This window comes from Solanum verrucosum, unplaced genomic scaffold (assembly GCF_900185275.1).
Source record: "Solanum verrucosum unplaced genomic scaffold, falcon-dt-bn FXZP01000278.1, whole genome shotgun sequence".
NCBI classification, from domain to species: domain Eukaryota; kingdom Viridiplantae; phylum Streptophyta; class Magnoliopsida; order Solanales; family Solanaceae; genus Solanum; species Solanum verrucosum.
The window spans coordinates 4,811,702-4,835,777 of NW_026020332.1; the positions used below are offsets into that span (position 1 = coordinate 4,811,702).

The 24,076-nt window shown below is 34.3% G+C and overlaps 4 protein-coding genes and 2 non-coding genes across 6 annotated transcripts; 3 read left to right on the forward strand and 3 right to left on the reverse strand.

Moving 5' to 3' along the window:
- Nucleotides 1–6,903: 6,903 nt before the first annotated feature.
- LOC125836478 (uncharacterized) lies at nucleotides 6,904–10,319 on the reverse strand. The gene is made up of 7 exons (XM_049515651.1): nucleotides 9,617–10,319; nucleotides 9,193–9,481; nucleotides 8,871–9,081; nucleotides 8,659–8,758; nucleotides 8,413–8,571; nucleotides 7,340–7,804; nucleotides 6,904–7,100 (listed from the first exon to the last, which is right to left on the reverse strand). The coding sequence occupies exons 1-7, from the start codon at nucleotides 10,317–10,319 to the stop codon at nucleotides 6,904–6,906; spliced, it is 2,124 nt and encodes a 707-aa protein (XP_049371608.1).
- Nucleotides 10,320–15,944: 5,625 nt separating this feature from the next.
- Nucleotides 15,945–16,181, forward strand: LOC125836321 (uncharacterized). The gene has a single exon (XM_049515504.1). It carries the CDS (start codon nucleotides 15,945–15,947, stop codon nucleotides 16,179–16,181), a length of 237 nt encoding a protein of 78 aa, XP_049371461.1.
- A 585-nt stretch (nucleotides 16,182–16,766) lies between these two features.
- TRNAS-AGA (transfer RNA serine (anticodon AGA)) lies at nucleotides 16,767–16,848 on the forward strand. Its single transcript has one exon. It is a non-coding gene; the product is annotated as a tRNA-Ser (tRNA).
- A 1,133-nt stretch (nucleotides 16,849–17,981) lies between these two features.
- Nucleotides 17,982–18,280, forward strand: LOC125836318 (uncharacterized). The gene has a single exon (XM_049515502.1). The coding sequence runs from the start codon at nucleotides 17,987–17,989 to the stop codon at nucleotides 18,191–18,193; it is 207 nt and encodes a 68-aa protein (XP_049371459.1). The 5' UTR covers nucleotides 17,982–17,986; the 3' UTR covers nucleotides 18,194–18,280.
- Nucleotides 18,281–19,600: 1,320 nt separating this feature from the next.
- LOC125836586 (nuclear transport factor 2B-like) lies at nucleotides 19,601–22,800 on the reverse strand. Its single transcript, XM_049515772.1, has 2 exons — nucleotides 22,352–22,800; nucleotides 19,601–19,891 (listed from the first exon to the last, which is right to left on the reverse strand). Exons 1-2 carry the CDS (start codon nucleotides 22,646–22,648, stop codon nucleotides 19,817–19,819), a joined length of 372 nt encoding a protein of 123 aa, XP_049371729.1. The 5' UTR covers nucleotides 22,649–22,800; the 3' UTR covers nucleotides 19,601–19,816.
- Nucleotides 22,801–23,609: 809 nt separating this feature from the next.
- On the reverse strand, nucleotides 23,610–23,691 carry TRNAS-UGA (transfer RNA serine (anticodon UGA)). The gene has a single exon. It is a non-coding gene; the product is annotated as a tRNA-Ser (tRNA).
- Between the last annotated feature and the right edge of the window lie 385 nt (nucleotides 23,692–24,076).

Genomic DNA, 24,076 nt, shown 5'->3' on the forward strand with positions numbered 1-24,076 from the left:
TTTTCCAATTTATAACTATTTGTTCGATTATTAAGCAGGAGAGTTAATTGTAAAATTTTGGACCTTTGGAGGGAAGTAATTGAGACGTTATTTTTATAAGTCTTAAGAGTTAATCCTTTTCCGTAACCATTTTCTAGTTTTAAAAAATGACTTTAATAAGGAAAATTTGGTAAACATAATAAAGTCTTCTCTTATTTCTTTAACTTCATACATTGTCAAATGGTGTCATATAAATTGAAACGGAGAAATTACACATATAAATTCCTTCTTAACTTATTCATAGGCAAATTAAATACCATATTAATTTTATGTATAAATTACTTATTTCCTATCAACTATCAAATATAATATTACTTATAATGTAAAATTTAATATAACAAACGACCCCTACCTACTTTAGAAGTTCCTTAAAATTAGCTTTAGCCAAATTGGTTGTGTGAATAAGTGAGATGTGCGACTTCGTGGTCTAGGTGTAGAATACTAAAATATCTTTATCTAAAGACCAAATACCAGCATATATATTTTCAAAAAGATAACGATTCTATTTTTAACCATAAATTGTCGCATCGTGATTATATTCCCTGAAAATTACACTCTCTACGATTGCATCCTCTGCTTTTCATTCCTTGTCGATCATGTTTTATAATTTACTTTTATTATCTGTATAAAATAATCTTTAATAGGAGAAGGGCTAGCATAATTAGCCAGCCAATTATTCATGATTCATATCTTTAACAGTAACGTTGATGCTGAAAATTAACTCATGGTGACAAAGACACTGTTCTTATCAGGTTACATACAACTACAAAATTGTAAAGTGAATTTGATTCTTATGTGATATTATTGAAACATCGATAGCATGTCCAGTTAAAATGTTGCACAAATTTGTAACCGCTCATCAATAAAATTATTCAATTTAAACTTTTGTATCAATAAAATTACTTAATTATATTTGAGTACAAAAATCTAACATGGCAAGATGAAGCGAAAGCGTTAGTCGTAAATTGGTTTCTACCTCCTTGTCCTAAGTCCTAACTTTATGTTACCACAACCGTCAGCGATGGAATTATTGTAGAGAATATGTGGTAACCCTAATGGGTGGAGGGAGGACCAATTTATAGAGGTTATGACTTAATATGGTACATCCATCAAGTAATCAATGTACAGACGAGATCTATTTCTTATTAAATATTATTTATGGTATTACTTGGGTTATAAGTAAACTTGGGCCATAAGTAAAAAATAATTAATAATAATTCTTACATTCTCCCACTTGGCCCAATGACCATATAACATTAATATTTCATAAACATTAATTGCGCGTATAATAAATATCTTCTATAATGTCCATCATACATACCACAATATAACAAACTACTAATGCGAGTTATGGCGGTTGTACATAAATTTTAAGCTACATACTTCCTTCCATATACTACTACATTAGCAACTTATCATACTAGGTTCATAAGCTATAAAAACATATAACATTATGGTCCACAATAATGTCTCTTAGAGACTTATCTTGTAATATCTCAAAACAATAATGTGTACACCATTATGAGAAACAAGAAATTCATTAATGTATATCAAAAACACATAATTGAGCTCAGAGTGTAAAAACATCATAAATGTATTAATCATAAGTACAGCCAAGACCCGTTATTTGAACATGTTCTTTAAATGTCTTTGGTTGTAAGCCCTTTGTTAACAGATCTGCAATCATGAGATCAACTCTAATATTCTCAAGTTACACTCTTTGTTTCTGAACTTCTTCCTTGACAGTAAAGTATTTTAATTCCATATGTTTGGCACATTTAGAGTACTTATCGTTCTTGGAGAAGAATACTGTTGCAGCATTATCACAATAAATTTTCAGCGGCTTGGTAATGGTGTCGACAACCCCAAGTCCTGAAATGAAGTTCCACAGTTATAATGCATGAATTGTGGCTTCATAACATGACACAAACTTTCTTTGCAGTTTTTTTTTCCAGTGATCAATTCCAGGATTACTTTGATATCTTCCTATCATTCCGACCACAAAGCTAATATACAGTCGTGTGCAAATTTGAACATACATCAAACTTCCAACAATAGAAGATTAAGGAAATGATTTTATTTCCTTTCGTTCTACATCATTCTTTGGGCATTGCATGAGATTAAATTTGTCCCCTTTTTTAATAGAACTATTCCTGCTGAACAATTGTTCATATTAAATTTCTCTAGAACTCTTTCGATATACCTTTTTGAGACAGTTTCAATAATCCTTGTGATCTATCACGGAATATTTCTATTCCTATCACATAGGATACCTCACCCATATCTTTCATTTCAAAGTTCATAGAGGGAAAGTCATTCGTCTCACACAATTATGCCTAAATCATTAGCAGTAAGTAAAATGTCATCAACATACATGATGAAAAATATAACCTTACTCCCACTGATCTTTTAGTATATACATCGATCAACGATAATCTCCTTAAATCCAAAAGATGTTATGGTATCATTAAACTTTATATACTATTGTCATGAGTCTTGTTTGAATCCATATATCGACTTCTTTAGCTTACATACCATTTGATCTTTTCCTTTAATTTTGAAATCCTCTGGTTCGTCCATATAAACATCCTCCTCAATGTCTCTATTAAGAAAGACAGTTTTCACATCTATTTGATGTAACTCTAAATGATAATGAGTTACCAAAGCTAAAACAATTCTTAGTGAGTCTTTCTTTGAGACCGGTGAAAAGGTCTTTTTATAATCAATGCCTTCTTTTTTGAGTGTATCCCTTGGCAACAGGTCTGACTTTATATCGTTCAATATTACCATTTGAATCGCATTTGGTCTTGTAGACCCATCTACACCCGATTCTTTTAAAACTTTCTGGTAATTGAACAAGATCGCAGACTTTGTTGTATTCAATGGATTTTAACTCTTTATTCATGGCATCTATCCATTTATCAGACTCAGTGCTTTCTAGGGCCTGTGAAAATGAAATCGGATCTTTATTAATTCCCATGTCAAAATATGACTCTTGCAAAATAAATCACAAAATCATCTGAAATGGCTGATTTTCTTAATGGCACTGTTTGTGGTTCATTTGCGTCAGATACTTATGAGTTAGTTCCTTCTTGAAGTGACTCGCCCAAATGTTGTTCAACATTATTAAAGTGTTCTTCAACAAGAGGAACACCATTTGTGATTGGTGCGGAAGTAGGTTCATTCATGGGCAATGAAATACATATTTACCCTTACCTCATTCTCAAGGAATGAGAATGGACCTGGACATTGTTCTGATTCGTTATACTTTCCATAATATTCACCACCTCTATCTGACATAATGATTTTCACTTTCCTATCTAATTATTTTTCAACCTCATTAACGTACACTTTGAGAGTGTCCGCTGCTTGAGATTTTCTTTCAACAAATAGATAAATTCATAACATGAAAAGTCACCGATAAAGGTGATAAAATATTTTTCACCACCTAAAGATGGAACATCAAAGGGTCCGCAAATATCAATGTGTATAATTTTAAGAAGTTGAGTGCTCCTTGTGGCACCTTTCTTGGTATGCTTGGTTTGCTTTCCTTTAATGCAATCCAAACATATATCAAGATCAATAAAATTTAAATTCGAAAGAATATCATTCTTTACTAACCTTTTTAATCTTTCTTTGGATACATGACCCAAACGTTTATGTCATAAATGAGCAGAACTTTCATTTAGTGAACTACGTTTAATTATCAAGTTTCAATCTATATAAACCATCAATAAGAACACCAAAATCATAAAAAATAGTATTCTTATATAAATTGAAACAACCATGTCCAAACTTAAAATCAAATCCAGAAACATCAAGTCTTGAAAGAAAAATCAAATTCCTAGAAATTGAAGGAACATAAATAGTTTGTAATAGATCAAGGTGATGTCCAGTCTCCAAGATCAAACGATAAGTCCTTATGCCTTCAATTTTAGCCTTCATGCTATTTCCCATGAACAAGAAATTTTTATTTGGATTCATAGTTTGGATCGTAGTGAATCCCTGCAACATAATGGATACATGAGTAGTTGCACCAGAATCAAGCCACCGAGTATTATTAGGAACTTCTACTAAATTTGATTCGAAACATACAAAAGCACTAAATGTACCTTTCTTTTCAAACCAAGCTTTACGTTTCAGGCAATCTTTTTTATAGTGTCCTTTTTTTTTTACAAAAAATGACACACATCAACCTTGAGTTCCTTATGAGCATCTTGTGGAACTTTAACATGTGCTTTCTTTTTCTTAAACTTGTTGGCTTTCACTTTAAGTCCTTTAGCAGCTCCTTCACCCATGAGATTAATGGAACGACTTCCTTGTTTCTTAAGTCTTGACTCCTCTTGAGTAAGCATACTGGACAATTCACTAACATTCCACTTATCCTTAATAGTGTTATAGTTAATTTGGAATGGTCCATACTCAAGAGGCAATGAGTTCAGAATAAACTTAACCAAGAAGGTGTCATCCACTTTCATCCCCCAAGGTCGAAAGTCTTGCTGCAATGTTAGTCATCTCGATGATATGATTTTGCATACTGCGTGACCCATCAAACTTTATGGTCGTGAATTCAGCCATTAGTGTACCAGCGAGAGACTTATCAGCAAAACGAAAACGTTCTTCCATAAACTTCAGGTATTCTCCGGCACTTTCTATTTGTGGAATAGTGCTCTTAATGTTGTTATCAACCATCATTCGCACAAACATAATGCTCAATCTGTTAGAGCGCTCCCATGATTTATGAAAAGACTTCTCATCATCACTGCTCTTATCAATAATGGCAGTATGTTTGTCATTCAGCAAAGCCAAGTCAAGATCCATCACACCTAAGTGGAATTGGACTTATTCATGCCATTCAGAGAAGTTCAATCCATTGAACACAGTAACAGACGAAGCATGCGAATGAAGAGGAATAACTGCAAAAAAGACATGCATGCTCACAAATAAAAAAATAATGTGAATTCAGTAAAACGATAAAAATATATCGCAATTCTCCTTTGGGTAGATACTACAACACATTATCATAATTTAAATGCCATTTTTATCTTTAATAGGTAATTGAATAATTTTTATCAAACATATACGACATCTTTGGATATACAATATATGTTTGACTAAAATATTAATTTACCTCATAATTTTCACTATTCGTAGAATGATAGATTCACCTTTGGGTAAATTCTTAAGTTCTAGCAATAGTGAAAGTCAATTTATCTATTTATTTTTCAATATATAGGCATTTAATTAACCTTCATAGATAAATGACAATTTTATGAGTGCATAATTTTCTTAACCATACTAGTTTGTCCACTTTGGTGAGTAACAAGCTATATGAATACAAATGCATACATAATCTCATAAATTTTGTGTGCATGTAAATAATTTTAAATATTTTAGTTTGGCCACTTTGGTGACTAACAAACTATAGAAACATAATACATGCATCAAGTGATCATAATTATTACATGTGTAGACATTAATTTCTTTAGTTTGGCCACTTTGGTGACTAACAAACTATATAAATACAATACACACATAATATCATAAAATTTTGTGCATGTGAATAATTTTATACATTCTAGTTTGGCCACTTTGGTGACTAACAAACTATAGAAACATAATACATGCATCAAGTGATCATAAATATTATATGTGTAGACGTAAATTTCTCTAGTTTGGTCATTTTAGTGACTAACAAACAATTTAGCACAAAATACACACATTATTTATTACTTAGTATAATGACCACTTTAATTTGTTGCACAATTGATTCTTTTTTTTTTTTTTAAACCAAATTTGAGCTCGCAGATCTTTTATTCAATAAAAAGAAACACAGTACAAGTCCTCCTGGCCCAATTTTCAAAATGGAAAGTTAACCCATCTATGATTATCCTCTTTCTAAATTTAACCCTATTCCCAATTCTATCCCTAAATTTTGTTTCCAAAATCTCTTTTTTCATGTTTCTAGCTGTTCCTCCTTCTTGCTTCTTCCTTTCGTGAATTTTCCGTTTCTCTGATGCCTTCTTTGGAGCAATATTCAACCATGGGTGTGTGATACTACTCTTCTTCAACCTCTTCAAAAGGTACTGCCCCTGTTTATCTTCCTCCTCCTTTGAGCATCTAATCTTTCCCTTTTTTGTAGGTGTATGTATCGATTCAAAGTTCCATCTGGAGTCTAAGAGGAACTTAATCCAAAGCTTCGACTTCCATGTCTCAAGTATGTTTCCTTCCCTATTTATGCCTTGATATCTAAATCTCACAGCGTGGATAGCTATAGATTCAAATATGTTCTCTTTGACACTAGAAGGTGCGCATTGGAATCGATTCTGAATGTGTGGTCCTCGATATTTGCTGGTGGAACTCTTTGTAAACTCATATCCAAGACTAGTTAGCTCTTTTTTTCTCACCAATTTAACACCCTGGTAATGGCACAAAATGTAACTATAAAAACTGGCAAGACTATTCGCTTCTTGATTAATGTATCTGTCATCCATGCTGGCTGCTTATATCTGTTATCTTTCTTGTCTTGATTCTCAAGTTTGTGATTTGTGCTTTATCCATGTTTAGAATCCTTCTGCACTTTGCTGGTAGTTGCTCAAATTGTCTGTATTCATGTATATGCAACATACTGTATGCACTATTAGCAATGGCGTCTGCTAATTGATTACCTTCTCTATATACATGCTGAACTTTGAAGCTATTTTTTTCCACCATTTGTATTACATCGTCCATTATTTCTAGCATCTCCCAAGGTATTTTCCATTCTCTAAGTATCATTTTCTTGATACCTAGTGAATCTGTTTCAATTATGACCCTCTGAACTGCTATCGCCTTCGCCATATTATTTGTGGTAGTTCCTATCTCTTAAGATTTTGCAAAGACCAAGTCTCCCCTTTCATCTCTTTTACAAAAAGCATAAGTGTTGATTCCTGGATTACCTCTTGATGATCCATCTGTGTTGCACTTAAACCAGCTTGCTTCTGGCATCTTCCAGGTCACACTTTTATGAAATAGTTTAGGTTTGTAATGTGTGAAAAAAATAACCATTTCCTCCCAAGTATCTGGAAATTGAATCCAAGGCCAGGTTTGTTTTATGAACTGGCTTATTGTGTTTTGACACTGTTGAACCAGTTTGAAAAAACTCACATCTCTTTCATATCTCCTAGCATTTCTCCGCTTCCATAATTCCCACATAAGAGTCGCAGGTTCTATCTTGAAGATCTTTTGTATTTTGGTAGTACTCTTGACTTCCACTATGAGTTTATAAGTTGTTGTAAATGCACTCCATCTAGTTCAATACCTGCACAGAAAGCAAATTTCTTCCATAGCTTTTGGGCTATGGGAGATGTTAGAAAAACATGTTCCATCGATTCTTGTTCATAATCTTCACAACAATGACATCTCGAGGCAATTTGTATCCTCATTATCTTCAGATTATCATCTGTGGAGATTCTCTTTCTCAACACCCTCCAAAGGAAGAAACTGATTTTGAGGGGTAAACCATTTATCCACACATTCGACAACCATTCTTTTTCTTCTCTCTTTTTCCTCAGCATCTTGAATGCTGATTGGACTGTGAAGTCCCCATTGGTATTGCTCATCCATATAGGGCAGTCTGCTTCATAACCAATCTCTGGTTTGATACTCTCAATGATGAAGTTAGTCATGTCTTCAGAGATAAAACTCTGAAGTTTCTTTTTTTTCCAGCCATTAATATCAATAAAATCTTTTACCTCCAAGTCTGATCTTTCTATGCCTCCGTCCTCTATAAAGTATAAAGCTCATTGTTGTGTCCAATTGTCATACCAAAAGCTACACTTTCCTGCTCTTATTTTCCACCAAATTTCATGTTCCACCTCTTCCCTAATCTGAATCAGCATTTTCCAAATATGTGATGCTCCACTCCCTTTGGCCATGATTGGATGATCTTTTTTGCAATACTTGTTCCACATAAAAGTTCCCCACAATGAGTTGGTAGCCACTCTAAAATTCCACCACAACTTAGCAAACAAAGCCTTAGCAACATGATGAAGAGATCTAAATCCTACTCCACCTTCCTTAGGGGGTAACACAGGTCGTCCCAAGCCACCCAATGTTTACCCTTCAAACCTCCTATTTTCCCCCAAAAAAACTTTGCAAAGATTTGATGAATCTTATTTATGATACCTTTAGGAGGGTTCATTGTTGATAGTAGGTAAACAGGCATAGATTGTAGTACGTGAGCAATAAGTATTTGTCTTCCCCCATAAGATAAGAACTTGTTCTGCCAGCACATCACTCTTTTGTTGATTTTACCTAGGATGTATTCAAAATGTGATACCTTCTTTCTTCCATAAAACACTGGACATCCTAGGTATGTGAATGGAAAATGACCTTGTTGTATCCCCGTCCATCTTCTTAGTCTCTGTCCTGATATAATAGGAGCCTTCTCATGAAGGTAGAAAAAACACTTGTTCTTGTTAATCATCTGTCCTGATACTTGTTCATAATCTGCTAGGACCTTCATCATCTTTTTCACAGATTTCTTATCCCCTGAGCAAAACAAAATGGTATCATCCACATATGACAAGTGATTTATGTTTGGAGACCATTTCGGCATGCCATAACCCTTAAACTCACCATCTTCATGTAATTTATTCAGTCCACGGGCCAATACCTCTGCAGCTATGATAAACAAAGTAGGTGATAAGGGATCCCCTTGCTTTAAGCCCTTAGATGACTAAAACAACCCATAAGACTGCCCATTTACATAATACTGAGTACCAATTATTTGATATTAATCTCCAAATCATGTCAATCATTTTCTCCGAAAATCCAAACTTCCTTAGTACCTTCGTAAGGAATATCCAAGAGACCCGATCATATGCTTTAGCCATATCCAACTTCACCACTACATTTTGCCACTTATTTCTCATATTGATATCTCTTATTATTTCTTGTGCGAGGAGCACGTTTTCTGTAATGCTTCTTCCTCGAATGAAACCAGATTGGTTTGGGGAGATGAGTGCTGGTAGGATATTAGCAATTCTTTCATGTATCAATCTTGAGATGATTTTATTAATAAAAGTACTCAAACTTATTGGCCTTAAATCGATAAAATTGTGGACATTTTCTTTTTTCGAAATCAGGATTAGATTTGTATGAGTAATGAACCTGGGCAATGTCTGTCCACAAAAAAATGCCCTGACCATTTTAGAAATGTCCTCATTAATAATTTCCCAGCACACTTGGAAAAAAGTTCCTGAAAATCCATCCGGCCCACTGGTGTTGTCCCCATTCAGCATGTAAACCACCGTTTTAATCTCCTCCAAGCTTGGTAGTTCATCCATCTTATCATTCTGCTCTGCCGAGATCACACGAGGTATATTATCGATCATCTCTAAATTATTCATCACATCTGCTTCTCGAAACTGGTCCCCAAAGAAATCAACAGTTGTCTCTCCTATTTGGTCATTAGTCTTGAAAACATCTCCATGATTGGATTGAATCTCTCATATATGCAGCTTTTTCCTTCTCCCTTTGACATATGTATGATAGAATTTTGTATTCCTATCCCCATCCTTGAACCATCTCATACCTGCCTTTTGCCTCCAAAATTCCTCTTGAATGTTGAGATATTTTTTAAGCTCCGCTTCAGCTTTACTAAGATCACTCCTATTAGCCTGTGTTGGGCTAATTTCGAGCTGAATCTCCTTAACCCTAATCATATCTTCAAGTGTAGCCATTTTCTCAAAAATGTTCCCATAAACTTTTTTGTTCCACTCCCCTAATGCTGTCTTTACTTTCTTCATTTTGGCCTTAAATTCTAAGAATGGATTCCCAACAAAATCAATGCACCATGCTTTCCTCACTATCTCCAAAAATTGTGGATGTCTAGTCCAAAAATTTAGAAATTTAAAAGGTTTGACCACATTTGTTTCTTCAGAACTACACATCATTAGTAAGAGAGCATGATCTGAACCCTGTCTAATTAGGTGTTGGACACTACTACTCGGCAGTATATCCAGGAACTCATGGTTGACCATAATCCTATCTAAACATTTGAAGATACATCCCTCTTCTATCCTCTCATTCCACCATGTAAATTTGCTTCCTGTGGTTGGTAATTCCACAAGTGCATTATTGTTAACACAATGTGCAAAGTCAGCAGCCTCTGAGTGAGTAAAAGGGAGACCTCCTAGCTTCTCCTCTGCATTTAGTATAACATTAAAATCACCCTCCACTATCCATGGGTCACTATTTCCACCTGAGAGCTCCTCAATTTCTTCCCACAACTCCATTCTGTTTGTCTCAGTACATCTTGCGTACACCGAGGTAATATAATGGTTTATTGTGAAAAAGAAATTTCAAAGTTATTTGTTGATGAGTATCGCTTGTCACATGACCTGTCCACTGCTCCCTCCAAAAAATCCAAATCTTCGATGAAGAATTCGTCATTGCATTATCAAAACCCAATCCCCTCTTATAAACCTCTATCTCATATGGATCTTGAAAAGGTTCCAGAAGAGCAATGAATGAAAAATGATGTCTCTTATTCATTTCTATTAATCTCTCAAATGATTTTTGAGAATTAACAGATCTGATGTTCCAAAATAATATTTGTCCTATCATTGGGTAATGATATTCCCTTTCTCCTTACTTCTCCTTGTCTTTACCTGAAGTGGTATTATAGTATGCATAATCATATTCTTCTTATAACCACTTTTCAGCTCCTCCATCTGTCGAGGTGATAAGTCTCCTGCCTTGCTGGCACTCTGGATGTTCATCTCCATATCGTCATCTTCTCTTTCCTCTTGATACCTTTGCTTCTGAGTTGGCGTCAACTCATGAATATATGGAATACTTTTATCTCCCGATTTTGACTCAACTATGCATAAAGGGTCTGGTGTTGACTCTTTATTCCTCTCCTTCTCGGGGTCCCATAACGTAATTTCTTTGCCTTCATTTCTGTTCAAAAACATTGTGTCCTCTCCTTGCTTATTTTGTGTTTTATCATCTATCCCTTGTCCATCATTCTCCTTTTCATGATCAACTGAACTTTTCCCCAAAGCTTCATGGCTTGTGAAGTTATCCTCCACCCACTTCCTTGTTGACACTTCCACTTTTGTGTTAGATGTCTCCTCAATCTGATCTGGATCCTTTAGTGCTTCAAACTGATCATTCAACTTCCACCCTTCTTTTTCCTTCTCCATAAGTTTTGGCTTAGGATTCCAAACTTGTGTACTGGCTCTATGCTCATTATATCTCAGAATTGTGTGATTCCTTCTATTTCTTTGTTCATGAAATTGTTCCCTAGCTTGTTCTGTTTCCCCTTTCTCTCCTGACTTAACTTTGCCCCCATCTGTTCTTGTGTGTCCCATCTCCTTGTGACCTTTATTTTCTTGCTTCTCCAACTCAATCTCCATACTAGCTTCATTTTTCTTTGGATATAATTCCGGGTGTAGCGCATAACACTCTTGTTCATTGTGTCCTTGTAGCCTACAAGTCACACAGTATTTAGGAACGTAATCGTATTTTATTCTGATCCACTTTTCCACCACCTCACCAGACTGTTTCCTAACCCCAATATTGATTCGTTTTGGAAATTCTCCCTGAAGGTTCACCTCCACTTTGACCCTGGCACAGCTGGGTCTTGTCTGATTTTTGGTCGCCATGTCCACCTGTAATGGCTTACCAACTGCTGCAGCGAGAGAAAAAATCGCTTCCTTCACAAAAAAAATCGGTGGAAGTCCCGGAAAGGATATCCATGCTATGGCTGTTGTCGTTTCCTCCTCCGGGTCGAACATAGGATCCCATTTGAGTGTCCTCATGGGATACGACCATTGTCGTTGTGTCAAATAAAAAACTGGCTTGGAAAGCAATTTGACATAATCCTCCATAATCTCAGCTCTGATAAAAACATGTCGAGTACCCAATAATTCAATATTGCATTCTCCTTTTAGCTCACATTGTTTCGGGATTATCTTCCGTAATTCCTTGATTTCTGGCATTCCATAAGAGAACTTCCAAATCACAGCATATTGTAAATTTTCCTTGTAAATCATATGTGTGACTTCCTCCTCATCCCATACAATTCTTGGTTCCCCGTGAAGATATGAAATTGGTCTCATTGTTACTGGTTTAGTATCCACTAAGCTTGGACGTAAAATTGCGGCATAGTTTCTTGTAAGCACTGGATCTGCTAGGGTTTGACCAGTCTCCGGAGGAGGCTGGCCAGAAGTGGTGGCCATGGCCATCGGTGAATCAAGGTAAAAGTGTATTTAGGTTTGCGGTGTGCTAAAATTGCATCAACTATTTTCTCAGGTGTTGCACAATTGATTCATTACCACATAAACTAACAGAATAATAATATTATTTTAATAATAAAGCCAATAAATTGTGCAATAAAACAAAATTGTTCATTGTCGTTATTGATAGCATCAAGTCACTCAACATTAAATGAAGAAAGGCCTTCAAATTAAGTTCATTCATTTATTATTATTTTAAGGGGAAAAGGACAAATATACCCGAACTATCGTAAATGGTATGTAGATATCATTCGTCATACTTTTGAGACATTGGTGCCCCTGCCATCCAAAAAGTAGAGCATATATACCATTTATACTAACGAACATACACGTGTCATAATCTTATCCGCCAATTAAATATCGAATCGACGGATAAGATTGTGTCACGTGTCCCTATTTAGTCTTCCGTTAGAGTGAAGGGCATATATGCTCTAGTTTTTAGACGGCAGGGGCATCAATGTCCCAATAATATGATGGAGGATATTTGCATACCATTTACGGTAGCTCGAGGGTATATTTGTCCTTTTTCCCTTATTTTAATATAATTATAAAGCCAATAACTGATGCGGAAAAGGTTAAAAAACAATTCTTCAAAAAATGCCGCATCCATATAACCCTCTTTTCGATTATTTTACTTTATTAATTTAAACAATTAACTATCAAAGTTTCTATGAAATAGTCAAATTAAATTGTTCAAAAGAAAATGACGATTGTTCATAACCATCTTCGCATATCGCACGATTTTTTATTTTTTATTTTTAATCCCAAATTATGAACCATAAATATAATTTTACGTATACATATCATGTAAATATTATTCATAAAGATGCAAGATATACGAAGATTATCCGTTCAAACAATCCAGGCTCTGATGCCACATGTAAGATTAAATACTTCAATACATAATATCACGATCTTTAACATGATAATCTTACATAGAGATTGTTAGGGCACATACCTGATGAGGAAGACATCATCACAGAGAGAAGCGAAAGCGTTAGTCGTAAATTGGTTTCTACCTCATTGCCCTAACTTTATGTTACCACAACCGTCAGCGATGGAATTATTGTAGAGAATATGTGGTAACCCTAATGGGTGGAGGGAGGACCAATTTATAAGGTTATGACTTAATCTGGTACATTCATCAAGTAACCAATGTACGGACGAGATCTATTCCTTATTAAATATTATTTATGGTATTACTTGGTTATAAGTAAACTTGGACCATAAGTAAGAAATAATTAATAATAATTCTTACACAGAACTCCTAAAACGATTTTGTTAAATAATACGTATATGTAGTAGATGTTGAAATTTACTTCTTTATATATTGAATCGTTTTAATGAAAACTCTAGCTTCATTATTAATTTGTAACATGCATCGGTGAATTTACATGTAAAATATATAGGCACGTGAATTTGTAGTCCCTCTGTGAAGCTAAGTATTTTATGTATATATTTTTTTTTACAATTGATATATATATATTATTGAATTAATTACCTAGAAGATTAGAAATCAATTCTCACTAAATACATGTTTTCTTCTTTTATTTATTTATTTAATGATGCATCCGTATTCTAGAAATCTTAAATTCGTCGCTGTAAGATAATATGAAATAAGGAATCATGCATTTATGCTTCAAGATATTTATAAATCTCCTCTTTTTCTTTTTTTTTGTTTAGCTACTATTGGTAGTCTTTAAAGAAACACATGTTATACAAAAAAGTAAGATTCCAGATAAATAATTAATTAAACGAAGACGAAGACGGATATTGGATATAACTTAAAGGACAATATAATAGTACCTAGCTGATCATGAGTATATCAACTTGCAGCAATAATGCAATTAAACAGTTCATATTCAATTAAATTATTCAAATCCTCAATTTTTTCCCCACTATATAAAGACCTCTCGATCGCCTCTCTACAATCAAAACAGAGAACTCAAACAAATATCTAGCTAACTAGTATAATTTACTACAACAAAATAATACAACAATGGAATCGAGCCGCAAGCGATTAGGGCTCATCAAAGGGAAGCTAGTGAAGTCTTTGTACCGAGCAGCCGCTGTAGCATCTAAACCGATTCAACATGACGGATTCGTCGCGAATCAAGTGATGGACCGTCCTTCAACTATTCATCATCTTCATCAGAATCAGAATCATCAGCCAATTAAGCAAAAATTGGTTCCTTATAATCCAAATAGTACTACTTTCTCATCATCAACTACTAGTGCTGCAGTAGATTTCATACTGAACCAGGAGCAAGTGACCGTTCCACAAAAGCCCAAAATTTCTTTTTACGTCCCACCTGATCAGAGTACTCATGATCGTGAGTACTCTAATAGTAGTAGCAGTACTAGTACTGCTACTACTTATTATGCCAAGGCGACGCTTGACAATGAAAGCGTAGATCTAAAAGCAGCTAGTTACATATCAAGTGTTCAGGAGCGTTTTAGGCTTGAACGTGTTAATTCTGAACGGAAGGCGCAGTGTTTTTAACATCCTCACGAGGATGTTTGTGTTGCAGCTTCACCAGTAAAACAGGACTTGCTATATGCACCTATATGGCTATATATGTGTAATTACAAAAGTCTTGTAGATTAATGTAAGACTTCAAAATGATTAAAGTTTTGATGGAGTACCTATTATATGTAGTATAAGTAACTTCGTCTCATGTAGCACTATTTGATTGGGTACGGAATCTTTCTTTTGAAATATGTGATGTAATTAAGCAATTCAGAAATATCTATATAGCTATAATTTCTACAATAGTATCTTCTTCATTTTAGGATTTTAAATTTAAATTATTCACTTTTGTGAATGAAAAGAAAATGTACCTAGCTACCATCCTTTTGGATTCCAATCTGAATCAGATTTTAAGTTTGATTAATTTATTAGAATTGATAAAGTGGATTCGTAGTGAAATTTAGTGATTTGATTATAATTCAATTCATGATGATTAGAAATAGAAAGTTGATATTCTTCTATCATTGATAAATAATTTATTCCACAATCTATGAAGTATTTCTTTCTTAGAGTGCCTCGGCGCGCAACTCTTTTTCAAAAAATAAAAATAAATTACTATTACTACTATCTTAGTTAGTAGTAGTACATAGTTATTAACTTGTTTTTATAAAAATAAATTTAATTCCTTTTACACAAAGAATGGAGTATATAATTTAAATCCTATATTTAATATATATTCCTCTTTGATTAATTCCATATAGTACATGCACTCTAGCCCCCCTCCAATGAACATATGAAGACGCAAGCGAGAGTGAACCAACAACACCAATTCAAATTAGTCAGGCTCCAATACAAATATTAAAAGCTTGTTTTTTTATTTCCTTTCTTTTTGGAAACTTATACACAAAGCCAATACTTTCTGTCAACTTCTTCCATAAAGCAAAAGCCGTAATATATCACACACCATGTATACTTTCTTCTCTTTTTTAATACCATGCGTGCATTTCACTCTCAAGTTTAGCATCGATCCTCTTCCTCCCTCCCTCCTTCTCCACTAAGCAAAATCACTATATATATTATTGCCTTAAAAAAACACCACTTATTCACAAATAAAGTTAGTACAGAAATCATCAATTATATATAAAAGAATGGGAACAGATTGGGCGCCATCGGTGATAGCTGTTGGATTGTTCATATTATTATCTCCAGGATTGTTATTCCAGTTGCCATCAAGAACAAGATTCTGCGAATTCGGGAATATGTACACTAGCGGGATTGCAGTACTTGTTCATGCCATATTGTACTTTTGTTTATTTACAATTTTGACTGTCGCCTTTAATCTTCACATATGGTCCGATTTTTCATTTCCTCCTATTAAGATTTAGTATTTTTATTGTTATGTTTTGTTTCTTTAGTCATGATATATATACTACTATAATTCATAGGTAATTGTTAAAGTGTTTAATTATGTTTATGAATTAGTGTTTTTTAGTATTGATTATGTTTGTGCTACTATAAGTTTCATTTAATAATGGTACGGTTATATATATAGACGAATTCAGAATTTTGATTGGGGTTTTGGATTTTTGAAATTACAGTTTTATTGGATTTTGATTAATTATTTATAGATAGTAAGTGAATTTCTTAAACATGAATACTTACAAGTTTTGGCTAATGACTAGAACTCTAGCATTGTCCTAATTGCATGAGCTACTATGATTCATTAATTATCTTTAACGTTTTGAATTGAATACGCAAAATTCTCCCGCAATATGCTCATTGCTTGTATATAATATTTTATGGAATTTCGTCATGTTGATAATTTACTCCTAGATTTACTAATTAAATAGCCATTAAATTAAAAATGGATATGAGAATGCAATAACAGAGAAAGATGCATAATATATATTCTGATATGTGATGGAGAAAAGACTTATTTATTTAACAACATTAGCGTTCAACAGACAGATGTGGACGTGCCGGAGTGGTTATCGGGCATGACTAGAAATCATGTGGGCTCTGCCCGCGCAGGTTCGAATCCTGCCGTCCACGTTTTCGCTTTTATTTTCCTTTTGGTCCTTTGAGAGAATTTTTCTGAAGAAAAGCAAATTATCATGTCATTTAATTACTTTATCTTGCAATTATTAACTCAGAAATAATTATTCTCCGTAATGAGATAAAATATGAACTACTATCTCTTACCCACAAACTAAATGATTCCTAAAGAAATATCATAAAATATAGTAGTCAATAGGCATAAGGGTGACAATTGGGTGGGTTTGGGTCAAATTTGAGCGGGTCATAATGGGTTAAGACAATAATGGGGTCAATACCCAATCCAATCCAAATTTGCTTGGGTCAAAATGGATTAGGTAATAGATTACATAACAGATCAAGATTCAATTCGATTTTTACTAAGCTTTATTGTCTTACTTGGTCTTTTAAAATATTTTAGTACCTAATAAAAATAATAATTATCATGGTTATATATAACATATCAGATTGAAAAAAAAAAGTTAACAATATTTCTCATAAAATCAATTTAGGTTATATATCAACCCAATTTTTAATGAGTTGGATTGAAATAGGTTAAACTCATAAATGAATGGGTCAATAACCCACACAAACTTAAACGAGTTGGATGAATTGCACGAGTTGAGTTTGATTTTTCCACCCGAGGCGCATCAGGTGGGCTTGACAAGAGCTTATTAGAGAGCCAATAAGCTTTGACCGGGTTGGCGTCCTCCATCACATCATGGGACGGGTTTAATTGCCTTATCCACCACCATAACTACTCCGTAAACTAGCAGTGGATCCAAGTGAAAGCACGAGGGTTCATTTGAATTTTTTTATATGAAAAAATACATTATTATATATACAAAATTAAAATTATATGATAAATGTTTTTTTTTTTAAATCACTTTTTCATTATTTGAATTTCTTACAAAAATCCTACCTCCGTCACAATAAACTAGTGTTCATCTACTCAAGTTATTACAATAATCAATTGGAATAAAAAAAAACTAGAAAGTGCTATAGATTTTCATATATTCCTTTACTTTATACGATTCTCATCATTTTGGTATTATTCTAAAGCTAGCTCTTCCTTTTTTTTTATCTATGTACTTTTTTTTCTCTCTTCTTCTGTTCATTTGAATACAGATACAATTCAAGATAATAATAATAAAAAATGAACGACTGGGCTGGTCCGATCATAGCAACAGCACTATTTGGATTTCTATCTCCAGGATTATTGTTTCAAATGCCAGGGAAGATTACGCCAGTTGATTTCATGAACATGAAGACCAGTTGGATTTCCATATTGGTTCATGCTCTCCTCTTTGGTTTGATCCTCATTCTTGTACTTGTTAATTTCAATCTACATCTATATGTTTAAAATTAAATTAATTACTAGCTAGACTAGTTAGCCAATACAGGCAGACTGTTTTATCTAATATAAATAAACATGCTTCTTTCAGTGCTCTATTATTAATATTTTGTTACCACTGAGGAAGTTCATCTTTATTAGGAAGAATAATAATTTAAATATATATAAACTGCAGAAGATTCTTTTCAGTTAAATATGTTTGTATTCAATACTTCAAGCCAGAGGCTTTAACCTCTCATTTGTTAGACTACTCACGGAGCCTGCTGTGTAACTTAAATACATTCCAATTTTGCAATACGAGTGAAATACACCCTTAAATTTTTGTGAAACACCCCTCTTGGCTTTTTATTAAAAGCTTCATGCTCCCACAAGAGTTTGAGACCACTCGTTATGTCATGTGATAGATCGTGTATCTAAATATAGTTAGTCAAGTAGAAGAGTGTTTTTAAGGTTGTCAATAATTCAGAAATGAAAGTATGAAACTAATAATTTACGTCAAGTTCATAAGTGTTTTCAATACTTCTCTCAAATTTCATTCTCATGTGTAATAATGACTTCCTTGGATAATTCAAAGGGCCAAGACCAATATACCAAATGTGGCCTGTGGGCGCTAGTGCTTGCTTGATTAATTATCTGATGTATACCTAGAGATAATGTTGGGTGCTATGCATATATTATTCATTCATCAAAAAGAACTCTACTACTGTTCATAATCAAACATCAAATGTTCTTTTTCTCTTCTTAAATTACGCGCCAACCAAAAAAGCTCACATAACTTAAATTGAAATGGAGTTGAACAGTAGTTGTCCCTTGGACGGAGATACAAATATCAAAAGGGAAAGAGGCAAACCCAGCCACGACAACCATCACCCTGGCCTAGGTAAAAAGCAAGTGATAAAAAATGGAAGTCCGAGTTGATCACTTGGATGTCAATGACAACATTACTTGCATCCTCAGACCCAAAAAAAAGTAGAAACAAATAGACTTATGGATGATAAATGTAGCGCTTGACTCCTACATTACATAGCAAATCTATCAGGCCAAAGTGTCAAGTATCAAATTCTACAGGTCAATTTTCACCTTCGGAAAGTTTAATTCCACAAGCTATGGTAAAATTTAGCCATAACCTGAGCACGAATTGCAAGTGCCAAGGCTTTGGCGAAGAAATCATTTCGTGACAACTTTCTTCTCAAAGAAAATGTAGGCAGGCGGATCAACTACTACTTCAGACACTAAAAAGCACTCACAGTCACAAGGCAACTTTTTTCAATTAACAAAATCCACCAAACTTATCTCTTGTTCATCAACTTATAGCAGCATTGAGAAAAAAAGGATGAATCATGATGACCAACATCCAATAGAGTTTGAAAAAAAAGTGAGGAATAATGATCAGAAAAATCCGAGAGCAAGAGGAACTTGTAAGAAAATAACATCAGGCAGCAAAGACAGGCCTCTCATTCAATTCCATTAAATTCAGACTGTAGCCAAGTTCATCAATCAAATTCACCAAACCATTACGGGAAAAAATAGTCTCTCAATGACTCTGAAATGGAAGCAATATCTTGCTATAGTACTAACTTTGCCGAATCAATCAAGAAAACATGACCAGGAGATAATTTAACGCAGAACCCTTCAAGCATAGTTCAAGCGAAATATGTCATTCTGCACGTAGAAACTTCCTCCTTGTGTTGGAATCAAGTGAAACATCTGCAGTCCATGAAAGGATAGAAGCATGACATTATAAATTTGAGATGCCTATAACTTTTGAAAACTTGAAAATATAAACTTTTTCAATATTAAATTATGAAACAACAAATTCATCACAGATTGTTAGTTCTGAAACAAGCAAACAGAAAAGCACACTATGTGCTTGGAAAGTAAGATCAGGTGCAAGAGGAATGAGAATAAAGAGTAGAATAAATAAGAAAGTGAAATTCAACAAATATCCTTTTTTATCTCCTTAAATATGTATGCAACGATGCAAGAAAATCTGTCTACATAACCAGTTTACAGTATTGAGCCAAAACCACCAAATCAAATAATACTCTATTTTTGTAATGAACATAGGAGCCTGCACTACAATGAGAGGAGAAGAAAACAATCAGTTTTTGTTTGGAAGGACAGGAAAGTTCTCTACAAAAGCTAGTTGATTTTTTATTTCATTTTTCTCTTAAGCGATAATGTCTGCAAAGCTAGTTGTTTTTCAAACATAAAGTGGCAACACAAGACCAAACGATCAAACATTAGCTGTGAGTCAAAAAGAAAAACATCAAAATTAGTCAAAGCACGATACTCTACCATTACAAGACTGTATCTGACCCTTCTTCAGTCTGGTATAACAACCTTCCTAATTAAACTTTTCATTAATGCATTGTATTGTTCGATGAGGCTGTGAGAAATATAAGGGTGTTCACAATGTGGACAGCCAAGAGATTTACAGATTTGCTTAGTTTATCTGATTGAAATTATAGAGCAATATTTTATTTTATTTTTGATAACCGAGATATCCATCTGTGACCCGCCCTTTGGACCAATCACAGCCTTCTAAACTCGGTGGATAATGGGCCCGCCCCTCTACCCTTCTCCACTTTAATATCGGGCTTCGCTTTGCATGGTGTGGGGCTTGAACCTGCGACCTAAGCCACAAATCCTCCACCTTTTGCCACTCGAGCTAGGCCTTGGGGGCAATTTATAGAGCAATATAAGGGTATTCAATTGCATTTTCTGCCAAATCAAATAATAATAGAGCCACACCACTCATTTTACATTTTGAACACACGTTTTTCTATTCACATTGTTGAAAGAAGTGATATCATCGATAAAGACAAGGAAGAAAGAGCACTTAAACACACACAAAGTGAATTCTATCAAATAATTGTAAAGTTGCTCCAGTCAGTCCAATCAAATAATTATAGAAACAAGCAACACATTACTGTTTATATGTAGGAACTTTTCCTTGAACTATTTGAAAGAAGTGACATCAAGAAAAAGACCACGCAGAAGGAGCACTTAAGCACATGTACATAGGTTGAATTCAAAGACAGTAGAATTCAAATGTATTTTCATATCCATAAGGAATCTTGGTAGAACAGTCCGACTGGTGGTACACAAGTAAACAACATTTTCAAGTTAAGACAAAATAGCCTAAACTTAAAAAAATATGAGTAAGGCTGCCACACTTAATCCAGGAGAACTCGTCTTCATACTATCCCAAAGTAAATGAATAAAACAATCAACTGATCAAGGGCAAATAATAGACTATCCTAGGATATCACAGTACACACACGGATTTCTTAATGGCTTCTTAAGAAACTGCAGAGTTATCTTTGCCATGTAATTCAGCTATCCTACTAGAACAATGATATAATCAAGGCCACACTAGCGGGTATTTTGTGTCACAATCTTACATTAAACCATTGATTCTTAAGACCATAGCCTCTAGTTTGTCCCTTCAAATAATAGCAACTGAAAAACAAAAATCCACCTGCCTTATCCAAATTTGAGAATCTCATGTAGTCCCATTTCCCTACCACAAGGACCACCAGTTCAAGCAATCCACAAATGGTTAAACAGTAAACTAGTGTCATACATTCCTTAAAGTACTACACGTCTACTGCAGTAATCATTACATTCATGTATCAGGATTGCACTCAATGCACTGATATTCGAAATGCAAATCTAGGCGTCTTACTCCCTTGTTTAAGTAACTGATCTAAGATTCTGCCAGAAAACCACAACAAATAATCAAACACAGTAAGGCAGCATCATTTAAATTCGAAAACAAAAGATTCAAGTTCGAACATTTCTCCTCCTTCTTATTTCAATGATATTATTATTTCAAATATAAGAATATGAAGTCAAAATCATATTTTTTGTGAAATGAAATAAAAAAGATATAGTAACATTAGCAACAAGAGGAACAAGTTATATTTCTACAATTTTAAATAAATAGAAAATCAAAATCGAGTACTCAATCATGAATAATGCATGCAAATACAGCAAGCCTTAACATACAATCAATGGACCAAACACATAAAATTAAACCCTAGCGGCATCTGATACAGACAAGCGATTTAACCCTAACTACATTGCCTGTCAATGTAACAATCGGAAAGCAGTCCTGAAAATAATCAAATGGAGTAGTAGTAGAAGAAGTAAAAAAAATACCTGACTGAACTTGAGGGCGTGTTGTTCGCCGGGAAGGCTGAGATTGCCGCTGACAAAGACAAGCATTCCCCCGGCAGCACCAGAGGGCTGACAATCAACGGTGTTGATCTGATGCTTGCACTGCTGGAAAGGTAGACCGGTGAGCTTACCGGAGATGCTTTGAGTCCCCTGATACTTCTGACCCTCAAAAGACAATACAGAACTTTCCTGGTAGACGCTAGCAAGTCCGGCCCGATTGGTATCGAAGGTGGTGTAGTAGTAGTCCACAAATGCCTTCGCTACGGCGTCGGGATCCATTAGCAAATCGGAAAATCGGTCGCTCTACTTCCCACTCTGATTTGCGTGTGTCAACTCAAGTCCAACAGCACGCTGCTGGCATGTAGCTTGCTAATATATAGGAAGAGCCCTTTTTATTATTGCGCCGCACGCTCTTATTGTCTGAGCTGGTTACAAGGCTAAGGGCCCAAAGTATAAGATTGGACTTACTTCATCAAGTCTTATACTAACAGCCCAGCCTGTTTGGATGATTATTGCATTAGTTTGTTCAAACATGTCATTTAATTTGTATTCATTTTTTCACACATAAACCTATAAAAATTAAACTTTAGATGAATCCAACGATTAAACAAAAAAATGATAATTAATGTTAAAACTGTATATCAAAGAGCACAATATGGACTATAATTATCGTCTGGATTGTAGTTCGCAATGCTCATTACTTCTTTTGATTTCAAGGATTTGCGCACTCTTTGAACTTTTTGCATTGTGCCCATCGGTGTTGCTGAGCATTGGAGTCATTGTGGTCAGCAATTCTCTCTTGTGCTTCACACTTTTTTCAATTTTCAGTAATCGGTATGAATCTTCACTCTTAACCCTCTAACACAAGTCAATTGTATTACTTCAATTCCTTGAAATCAAATACATTTCATTAGCTTTCTTATCTCAATTGATCACTTCTGAACTCAAAAATATTGTAAAAATTAGTAATAGGTTGGTAATTAAATTACCACATAATTCCAAATGTGCTGAAATAACCTTGAGGCCCTGGTTCTCAACCAACTATCCCAATTAAGTCTGAAAGCATCATATAAACTTATCTCAAACCATGAAACGGAAGCTCCAACTCAAAATTTTCTTCTTTTTTTTTTATGACTGGTGACCGAGCTCAAACTTGGGAATTGAAATATTACATTTACTACGACTTAAACTGGGGAATTATACTGTTTTTGTCAACATCATTATCAAAAAAGAAGAAAAACGTCGACAGCAGGGTTCGAACCTGCGCGGGCGAAGCCCAACAGATTTCAAGTCTGTCTCCTTAACCACTCGGACATATCGACTTCATTGTTTGATTCAATGATCTGCTTATATATAATCAAATTAAAAATTAGATCAATGCCTAGAATTTTGCAAGCTTATCCTGTCAACTAATTAGGTGAATTTTGAAAAATGGGTCCAAATATATACCTAGACACAAATAGAACCTGGAACCGCGTGCAAATAATGTAGTACACACTCCGTTCTATTTTATTATGTGCCACATTTGACTTGACATGATGTTTAAGAAAAAAATTAAATGATTTGTAAAATTTGTGGTCTAAAATAATCTTTAGATATTTGTGTGTTTGTAAATTACTTCATTAAAGATAAAAAGATAATTTTAAAGTTAAATTGTTCCTATTTATAGTAACGTGACATTCTTTTTTAAACGGGCCAAAAAAGAAA

Bases quoted from the DNA above. Each gene is read 5' to 3' on its own strand.
- LOC125836478 (XM_049515651.1), bottom strand. From the start codon at position 10,319: ATGGAGTTGTGGGAAGAAATTGAGGAGCTCTCAGGTGGAAATAGTGAC. The intron at 9,082-9,192 runs GTTCATTACTCA...AATCATCTCAAG, and splicing joins TGTGGACAGACATTGCCCAG to ATTGATACATGAAAGAATTG. The intron at 7,101-7,339 runs GTATTGAACTAG...TTCAATTTCCAG, and splicing joins GAAATTTGCTTTCTGTGCAG to ATACTTGGGAGGAAATGGTT.
- LOC125836321 (XM_049515504.1), top strand. From the start codon at position 15,945: ATGGGAACAGATTGGGCGCCATCGGTGATAGCTGTTGGATTGTTCATA.
- LOC125836318 (XM_049515502.1), top strand. From the start codon at position 17,987: ATGAACGACTGGGCTGGTCCGATCATAGCAACAGCACTATTTGGATTT.
- LOC125836586 (XM_049515772.1), bottom strand. From the start codon at position 22,648: ATGGATCCCGACGCCGTAGCGAAGGCATTTGTGGACTACTACTACACC. The intron at 19,892-22,351 runs GTATTTTTTTTA...CATGGACTGCAG, and splicing joins ACGCCCTCAAGTTCAGTCAG to ATGTTTCACTTGATTCCAAC.